At 42.9% G+C, this 10,000-nt stretch overlaps 1 protein-coding gene across 10 annotated transcripts in view; it reads right to left on the reverse strand.

Moving 5' to 3' along the window:
* Positions 1–3,571: 3,571 nt before the first annotated feature.
* LOC135100916 (uncharacterized) overlaps positions 3,572–10,000 on the reverse strand; it is a 21,818-nt gene continuing 15,389 nt past the window's right edge. For 4 of the 10 annotated variants that reach the window (XM_064004521.1, XM_064004517.1, XM_064004520.1 and 1 more), the window contains 4 exons: positions 6,918–7,036; positions 6,454–6,820; positions 4,635–4,807; positions 3,572–4,035 (listed from right to left, as the gene is read on the reverse strand). In XM_064004521.1, coding sequence (XP_063860591.1) covers positions 3,780–4,035; positions 4,635–4,807; positions 6,454–6,543 — 519 coding nt within the window. In that variant the 5' untranslated portion in view covers positions 6,544–6,820; positions 6,918–7,036 and the 3' untranslated portion in view covers positions 3,572–3,779. The remainder of the gene's footprint in view (positions 4,036–4,634; positions 4,808–6,453; positions 6,821–6,917; positions 7,037–10,000) is intronic. The other 6 variants (XM_064004516.1, XM_064004513.1, XM_064004515.1 and 3 more) reach the window with 3 other exon arrangements.

Genomic DNA, 10,000 nt, shown 5'->3' on the forward strand with positions numbered 1-10,000 from the left:
GCAGAAGTAGCAGCAGAAGTTATGAGTCTTGTTTTTAAAATGATCCTTCGAATTGATGGTTCCTCTTTCTGTCCGTTTCTCAATCTTGTGCCTTGTGTGTGGTCGTCCTGCTTCCCTCACAGCATCCACAGGGTGTGGTGATGCTGTGGCTTGCTGTTCAGTCCTCACTAGTCCCTGGGTCCCTGCTGTGTGCCACTGTGTGCTGTCATCTCCCCCAGTGCTGTTTATGACAGGTGATGCAAAGGCTAAGCTTAATATTTCATCCTGTGCTGTGTGCTGTGGTGTTCTGAGGGTGTCTGGGGAGTCCGTGATGCTGTGCTGTCCCCCTGGCTGCTGTGGGATGCTGTGCGTTGGCTCTATGGCGTTTGGCGCTGTGTCTATGTGTGTCAGTTCGTGTGTCTGTTCATTCTGGTTAACGGGGAAAACTACTTTTAAGGTCGAAAAAAAAATTTTTTCTGAAAATATTCGTGTGGGTTGCTGAAATATTACTCCGTACTGTGAGTAACGCTGCCACCTGTAAGAGCGTCGTGGTGGGTTTTAAAAATTAAATGCCTACTAGACTCTGCGCTGGGCATTTAAACCCTGACACGCTGTACCTTCAATATCTAATGTTTATGCCTCTTTTTTGTCTTATTTTTGTATTTTTTTTTGTTTGGTGTGGTACGATAACTTTCACGCTGCCGGCTGTATGCTCTACGCTTTGTCCTTGAGAACTCAATGAGAAGGGAGGGGGAGTGAGTGCGTGTGTGAGAGAGAACGAGAGAATATTATCGATCGGGTTGATTGCCACACTGTGATTTTTTCTCTTATTGTGTACGTGTTTCCTGTGATACACAATGGGAAGACGTAAGAGAAAGACCATTGCTTGGAGTGAAGCTGCAAGAAAAAGGATGAAGGTCTACTGGGATAGGAAAAGTAAAGAAACATCGGCAACTCCAACTCCTTCCACATCCACGTGTGGCGAGGCTGGCGGGGCTGGCGACACTGTCCCGCTCCGCATCACCCCCTCGCCAGCTGATGAGGCCTCGCCAGCTGATGAGTTGCCAGTTATTACACCAGCAATGGAAAGAGAGAGATTTCTAGCTGGAAAACTTGTTGATGAAGGTGATGTGGATGATGACAATGCCCTTTTGATAATTTCAGTTAGAAGATTGAAAGAACTTCTGAGAGGAAACACGTGTGATGTGTGTGGGGAGAGGACCAACACATCCATAGAAAGGAAATACTTTGACTGTATAGTGAAAGTGACATGCAGCAATTGTGAGGTGCTTTTGTGTCACAGTGAGCCACGAAAAACAAAGGGTGCAAACTTTACTGAAGGTAACGCAGTATTGTTGTACCACAGCCTAAGTGATGGCTATGGAAGAGCAGGCCTGTCAAGGCTGTCTGCTCTCTTTGGGACACATGACATGACACAAGCTGTTTTCATGAACCATGCTAATTACTTATATAGTGCCATGACAGGGTATTATGAAAAACAGCAAGCAATTGTTCATGATACAGTGAAGGAAGTAATCTCAAGGCAGGCTGATAAACCCATGCAAGAAAAAGTAGAAATCGGTGTTGGTTTTGACGGGACGTGGATGACTCGTGGTCATAAATCCCATATTGGTGCAGGATTTGTGATAGAAATGACAACTGGATTTGTGATGGACTTCGAACTGCTCAGTAACTTTTGCAAGTCATGTTCAACGAAGAAGAAGCAGCTGAATGACGAGGAAAAATTTGAAGAGTGGCGAAAGAATGTTCATGTAGGCATGTGTCAAGCAAACTTTCATGGCTTGTCGGGACGCATGGAAGCAGAGTGTGCTATTAGAATGTGGGGACGCTCAGAAAACCTAGGTTTTCAGTACACTACATTTTTGAGTGATGGAGACTCCAGCGCATTTACTGCTGTCACTGCCATGAACAATGGTGCAGGCCCCTACAATGTACAAGTAGAAAAAGAAGAGTGCGTAAATCATGTGAAGAAGAGGATGGGGACACGCCTCCGAAAATTGAAAGAAGAACTGAAGGAAGAAAAAGTCACAAAGACAGGAAAAGTAATCAGAAGAAGTGTTGTTGGGGGAAAACACCAATTGACAGACAGTCAAATAAATGCCCTTCAACAGTACTATGGGAAGGCAATAAAGGACAGTATTGGAACTGATTATATAACAATGAAGAAGAATATAATGTCAGGTTTCTTGCACGCCATCTCAAGGGATGGAGATGGAAACCACCACCATCTTCAGTGTAATCCATCCTGGTGTGTGTTCAAGAAAGCCTTGGACAATAATGAACCCATGCCTTCACATAACATCATGAAGAATTATCTCAGGCTTGAGAAGAAATATGAGGATCGAGTGAAAGCAATTTACCATGACCTGTCAACTCCAGCCCTGCTAGCAAGGTGTATGAAAGGCCACACCCAAAATAGAAATGAAGGCCTGCACTCCAAGCTTTGGCTACATCAAAATAAAGCAAAGTTTGCAGGCCTGAACAGGGTGAGATTTATGTCTCAGCTCACCATACTGAACCACAACCTGGGATATGAATCCACCCACTTCATTGCCCATATAGGCTTCCCTTCTACTGCTGAGAGAATAAAAACAATGGAAAAGATGGACAAAAGCAGAAAATCTCCACGCCAGCAACAGAAGAAGAGGACCACAAGAAGGAAAGAGTCTGCATCTGCAGATTACCAGCCAGGCGGCTTTGACCTTTGATGTCAAGGCCTAAAACCTGGCGACAATGAGTTGGGTGGCGCCCAACGATACCCTTCCCTCTGAGGGAATAATGTTTTTTTCCTTCATAATTACATATACTTCCATGAAATGTAATTATGAGGGAAAAAAAGGGCACCAGGTGCCAATATATAAACTTCGAGGAAAATCCAGTGTGAGCACACCTTCCCAATGTAAGTGACCTGAGGTGACCTAAATGAGCTTCCTCGAAAGTATAGCCTCTTGAACATCATCAGTGTTAGATAAGGACACATGACACATTGTTGAATTAGAAAAAAGAAACATTATTGTATTGTATATTGTCACCTAAACATAAAAGTGCGATTTTCTCAAAACTTAATTTCTAAAGGTTTAAAATTCTATATCTAAAGTTCTATTGCTCCGATTTTTTTGTTTTTGGTGTCAAAACACTTAGAAAACAGTCTTCTTCAAAACTGCATATTACCATTCCTTTTAATTTCAAAGCTCATAGAAAATACGAATTTTTTAGGTACTTTTTTTTCGAGAACAAAAATCGCTCAGATTGCTTTTTTTTCTGTGAACTTATTATTGATGATATGCAAATGGCGATATGCAGTATTGTTCTTTTGGGTGTCTTTTAACTCTCAACCAAAGATGACTCTTCTTCTTTGAATAGTTTTTCGTGAATACGATTTTTTTTGTCTATATATAAAAAGTATGACTTTTTAAAAGTAACATATCAAAATCTTTGAAAAAAAATGAAAATATTCCCACAGGTACAGCACCAGGTAGTCTTTAAGCTGTAAAAAAATCATTGCTCTAGATGGAAAATTACGGCCACAGAAAATAAAACTGTGACCGAGTCACTGTAAAAGTAGTTTTCAACCTTAACCATTTTGCTGTGTGCTGTTCCTGGCCACTGTGGGGGGCTGTGTTCTGGCATCCAATGGTGTAGGAGGCTGTGATGCACTGTGGGAGGCTGTCAAAGGCTGTGGGAGGGCTGAGAAGACTGTGTGAAGTCAACTGGGTCCAGGCTTGCGTTTTGACTTAATCTCAAGCTGTGAGGCAACTCTGGGCACCCACTGTCGGCATTCATGGGGTGCATGGGGTGCGACAGCCTCCCCCAGGGTGTCCACGGGGTGGCATGGAGGGGCGTCCGGGGTGTGGGGTTGGGGGAGAAGCAGGGGTACCACTGTCTGAACCCCAAGTCTTCAAAAATTCCCTTTGATTTGATTTTGAGACATGACAGCTGTTTGGGGTGTGTTCCTGCCTCTCCCCAGGGGTGTGTGGGGCCTGGGGTGTGGGGAGGGTGTCTGGGGTGAAGGGGTGATGCTTCCCATACCTTGACCTGTGAGGGAGAGAGAGAGAGTGAGTGTGTGGCTTGACCTGTGAGTGAGAGAGAGAGAGAGAGAGAGAGAGAGAGAGAGAGAGAGAGAGAGAGAGAGAGAGAGAGAGAGAGAGAGAGAGAGAGAGAGAGAGAGAGAGAGAGAGAGAGAGAGAGAGAGAGAGAGAGAGAGAGAGAGAGAGAGAGAGAGAGAGAGAGAGAGAGAGAGAGAGAGAGAGAGAGAGAGACAGGGATATTAGAGGGAAAATTAAACCTCACTAATCTGGGAGAGCTGAGTGATTTATATCTTGTTAAGTGAGGGGATTCAACACATATTTATAAGGATCAAGGGGTTAAGAGAAAGAAAGGTGAAATATATTGAAATGTTTCTTCATTGCAGCCTCTCCCAGTCCATTCCAGCCTCTCCCAGTCCATCCCAGCCTCTCCTAGTCCATTCCAGCCTCTCCCAGTCCATCCCAGCCTCTCCCAGTACATCTCAGCCTATCTAAATTCATCCCAACCTATCCTAACCCTTTCCAATTCATCTCAGCCACTCCTCTCCAGCATCTAGCCCCTCCCAGCTCCTCCCAGTTCTCCCCAGCATCTCCCAGCCCCAAACATACCCGCCAGGCCTGCAGGGAAGATTGCCAAAGTCACAAAGGCCATGAATATGTTGAACAGCTGAGGGAAGGCAGACTTGAAGGTGTGCCACTAAGGAGTCCTCGGCTTCCTTCTGTCGTTCTTTGAGGATTTTTTTCACCCTGTCGTGCATCGCGTCGTGGTAATGGAATAAGTGCTGTGGGAGGAAGTGACGGTGAGTGTGTGTGCGTGCGTGTGTGTATGTGAGAGTGAGTGAGAGCCTTATGATGTGATTCAAAGCATAAAATAATAATAATAATAATAATAATAATAATAATAATAATAATAATAATAATAAAGTAGGTAAAAGGTTCATTAATTAATTATGTGTCTTTTTCTTGGTGTATTTTAAGGATTTTGGGTGTGTTTGGGTGTGTTTTGAGGTGTGATGTTGATGGTGGACTTAAAGGTGCTGCTGATGTTCTGTGGGTGAAGGAGAGGTCAGGAGGAGGAGGAGGAGGAGGAGGAGGAGGAGGAGGAGGAGGAGGAGGAGGAGGAGGAGGAGGAGGAGGAGGAGGAGGAGGAGGAGGAACAGCTAATTTTGTTCCCCTCAATACTGTCTTTCTACCTTCTTCCTCCTCCTCCCCCAAATATACCCGAATCTTCCCTTTTCTCCTCCTCCTCCTCCTACTCTTCCTCGTCCTCCTCCTCCTCCTCGTGCTCCTATTTCCTATTGACATATTGTTAAAATTATCATGACTCTCTCTCTCTCTCTCTCTCTCTCTCTCTCTCTCTCTCTCTCTCTCTCTCTCTCTCTCTCTCATACACACACACACACACACACACACACACACACACACACACACACAAAGAATTATGGGTATATTTATCGATTTTGGACTCTCATATATAGAGGGGAGGAGGAGGAGGAGGAGGAGGAGGAGGAGGAGGAGGAGGAGGAGGAGGAGGAGGAGGAGAGAGGGAATGTAGGAAAAGAGGGTAGAGAGAGAGAGAGAGAGAGAGAGAGAGAGAGAGAGAGAGAGAGAGAGAGAGAGAGAGAGAGAGAGAGAGAGAGAGAGAGAGAGAGAGAGAGAGAGAGAGAGAGAGAGAGAGAGAGAGAGAGAGAGAGAGAGAGAGAGAGAGAGAGCGGCCGTGGCCACTTTGCGGCCACGCCCCAAGTGCAGGACATGTCCACGCACCAGGTGAAGCTGGCAGCCCACAGCTGGCGTAGCACGCACCTGTCCCCACTGGCGCTTTAAATTTTTACTATTTTATTGTATTAACATTATAATCTTTATGTTAAGCATGTATAGTGTTATTCCTGTAAAAAAATACTATCATAGGCTTTTTAAATAATTCCACACTCAACATGGAATTTTAAGCCTTTCTGTAAATATTTGTTTAAAAAAAAAGAGAGAGAGAGAGAGAGAGAGAGAGAGAGAGAGAGAGAGAGAGAGAGAGAGAGAGAGAGAGAGAGAGAGAGAGAGAGAGAGAGAGAGAGAGAGAGAGAGAGAGAGAGCAAAGTGGTTCAGAATACTGGGCCCAAATGTTATTATTGTAACTAGCAGCAGATATAAACAATGCTCTCTGTTGCTCAGCCCACAACTAACTGCCCTGCCTGTCTGCCTATCAATATCTAGTCCTTTCCTAGCTCTTTTAATATGATTTCTCAGGTGGCCCATTGCTGCCTCTGCTCACCTCTCACTGCTCACTCTAAGAAACACCTTTATTATGAACAATGGTAAATGAATGAATGTGTGTGTGTGTGTGTGTGTGTGTGTATATATTTCTAAAACTACTATTGATATTATAGAGTGACAATGACAATGTAGACTCTGAAAACAAAGTAGCTTGTTTTCTAACCTTTTGTTTGTTAATAAGAGGAGTATGAATGACAAAGGGTTCCTCACTGGCATCCATCTGGCTACTGTGGTGGTGGTGTCCTTTCTCCATCTTTCACTTCCCTTCCTTCTGCGTGGACGTAGCTCTTCAGAGGGGCTCTGCTCACTCGCCCGTCTCTCTTAACCTCATTCGCCATTGAGACTGAGTATCCTCAGGCTCTGGACTTACAAAGACACCACCTTCTTCTGAATTCTCAGAGTCACTGGTGCCATGCTTTCTTGAAACAACTCCTGGTATCTCAAAGGACCTTAAGGTAGGTCCTTCTAGCTTAGCCTCAGCTTGTGTCAGGAAACTCCACCGTCCTACAGATCTGCAGCAGCCTTTACACCTGAAAGATAAGCACAGAATATATAACATACAGCTTTTCAATATGGTAATTTGGCATATTTTGTTTATTTACTGGCCATCATCAAAACATTACTCACCGGAGAAAAGCTCCTGGGCCTCTTGACCACCCACTCAATGTAAGAAGTACACCTGTTATTTTGACAACAGACATGTCCTCTGTGGATTGTCATTTTCCCAAGAGCTTATCATCAACACCCTACAAGAGAAAAAAAGATGCCAAATGAATAACAATGAATACTATGTCAATTTCAAGATTCAAATCTCCATATTTGCTTGACTAATTCACTTCTATCTTTTCTTTCCACAACTTACTCTCATGTCCATGCTCTTCAATCTTCCAAATTCTCCAAAATTTATCTACAATTACAAAGTCACTCTGGAATCAAATTGATATGTGCTGTATACCTTTCACCAAAACTCCTCTGACTATAAAAATATTCATTGACTACTTAACTTCCAAAGTGCAGCACATTCTGACTCTTTTCCCTTTGGCAAAGATCTCCATATTCTTGGAGAGTTCACTGTTCATCACCAGCATTGGCTTTCCTCTCCCTTCACAGACCATCCTGGTGAACTAGCCTTTGCTATCCTCCACAACCTAGAGTAACTGGTGCAACACCCTACTCATATTCTTGACTGCCTTGAAGATATGCCTAACAGTCTTGATCTTTTCCTCATCTCTAATACTTCTGCTTATGCACTTATCCCATCTTCTCCATTGGGCTCCTCTGATCACAACAAGCGTGTAGTGCTTGCATGTCAGGATAAACATCTCACACTTTAATCATCTCACTCAACAATGAAGGAGAAGCAGGTCTCTCTCTCTCTCTCTCTCTCTCTCTCTCTCTCTCTCTCTCTCTCTCTCTCTCTCTCTCTCTCTCTCTCTCTTCATATTCCTATAAAATGTGTTGATTTAATACAATAACTTGTCATTCCATTATCAGAACAGCACTCCAAGATTAAAAGATTTTTTGTTAAGTAGATGTTAGAAGTTGGTGCCCTTCATTTAGGTCAGTGGTTCTTAACCAGGGGTGCTCGCACCCCTAGGGGGTGCAAGGCCAGTTCCTAAGGAGTTCAAGGATGGGTAATTAAAGCAAAAATATAGTTTTATATACACAATATTTTTTTCAGCAAAAAATAATAATAATAATAATAATTTTGTTTGGTACACCAGTGTTCTGTAAGCTTTGTGAATGAACATTAAAAAAGGAAAAAGTGGTTTTGTTATTAATACAGACCACATCAACTTTGTATTTTAGTTTTTTTTTTTAATTTCAGCAATTCAGGGGTGCAAGAAGTGAAAGGGATGCATACATTGATTACTATTAAATCTCCTCTTTCACTCTTCTTTGTTCCAATGTTGGCAGCTTCATTTCCTCAAACATTTCTTCATATGTTAATTCTTTCAGTTCAGTTCACACACACACACACATCAGGGTCTCTCTCTCTCTCTCTCTCTCTCTCTCTCTCAATAACCAGAGAGAAGAGAGAGAGAGAGAGAGAGAGAGAGAGAGAGAGAGAGAGAGAGAGAGAGAGAGAGAGAGAGAGAGAGAGAGAGAGAGAGACCTGATATGTCTCTCTCTCTCTCTCTCTCTCTCTCTCTCTCTCAATAACCAGGTTGACTCATTAGCTTAATTGACCTATCCGCTTACCCCACCAGAGAGAGAGAGAGAGAGAGAGAGAGAGAGAGAGAGAGAGAGAGAGAGAGAGAGAGAGAGAGAGAGAGAGAGAGAGAGAGAGAGAGAGAGAGAGAGAGAGAGAGAGAGAGAGAGAGAGAGAGAGAGAGAGAGAGAGAGAGAGAGAGAGAGAGAGTGCTTATGCAGGCACGCACACACACACACACACACACACACACACACACACACACACACACACACACACACACACACACACACACACACACACACACACACACATGTATTTAATTGAAAAAACTTATGCTAATATTTTTTTTTTTCGTTTTTATATCAAGAGATGAAATTGAAAAGTAAAAATAATAAATAAACAAATAAATGATAAGTTTGGAAAAAATCATTGAAATATCATGAGAGAGAGAGAGAGAGAGAGAGAGAGAGAGAGAGAGAGAGAGAGAGAGAGAGAGAGAGAGAGAGAGAGAGAGAGAACATGAATCACAAGAGGGCACAAGTCTAAGGTTTACGCCACAGTTCCTCTTAAGCCTGACGCAACTTCTTTTCTTTCAGTTCACGTGGATAGACTGACGAACACACTCCCATCACAGGTAGCTGAATCTATTAACGTAAACTTGCCATATTCTTGAGATACTTTTCATTCGGTACAATTGCAGTTTCCCGCAATAAACCGCGCGTCAGTATGGAGCGTCTCAAGGTCTATATCACACTGCCAGGACCATTTATAACCCCACACTACCTTGTCGCAAATGAACAATAAGGTCAGGATGGAATTTCAAAGATTTACCTCAGTTTCTAGCTGGGTTAGGTTAGGTTAGGTTAGGATAGATTAGGAAAGGCAAGGTTAGGTAAGGTTAGGTTAGATTAGGTTAGGTTAGGTTAGGATAGATTTGGATAGGCAAGGTTAGGATAGTAAGGTTAGGTTAGGATAGGTTAGGTTAGGAAAGGCAAGGTTAGGTAAGGTTAGGTCAGGTTAGATTAGGTTAGATTAGGTTAGGTTAGGTTAGGATAGATTAGGATAGGCAAGGTTAGGTAAGGTTAGGATAGGTAAGGTTAGGTTAGGATAGGTTAGGTTAGGTAAGGTTAGGATAGGTAAGGTTAGGATAGGTTACGTTAGGTTAGGTTAGGTTAGGATAGGTTAGGTTAGGATAGGTAAGGTAAGGTTAGGTTAGGTAAGGTTAGGTTAGGTAAGGTTAGGTTAGGATAGGTTAGATTAGGTTAGGTTAGGTTAGGATAGATTTGGATAGGCAAGGTTAGGTAAGGTTAGGATAGGTAAGGTTAGGTTGGGATAGGTTAAGTTAGGTTACGTTAGGATAGGTAAGGATAGGTCAGGATAGGATAGGTTAGGTTAGGTTATCTTTCAGGTTGTATTTGAAGGGGGCATACACTCTTGGTTATAACAGTTTTTTTATTTGCTATAGTTATTAAATTTCTTTGACTTATAGGAAAATTTGCCTACATTTTCAAAGTGTATATATGACTCGTGTGTACCCCCTAAACCCCCAGTTCCC

The sequence above is a fragment of the Scylla paramamosain genome, chromosome 5 (assembly GCF_035594125.1).
Source record: "Scylla paramamosain isolate STU-SP2022 chromosome 5, ASM3559412v1, whole genome shotgun sequence".
In the NCBI taxonomy this organism is placed as follows: domain Eukaryota; kingdom Metazoa; phylum Arthropoda; class Malacostraca; order Decapoda; family Portunidae; genus Scylla; species Scylla paramamosain.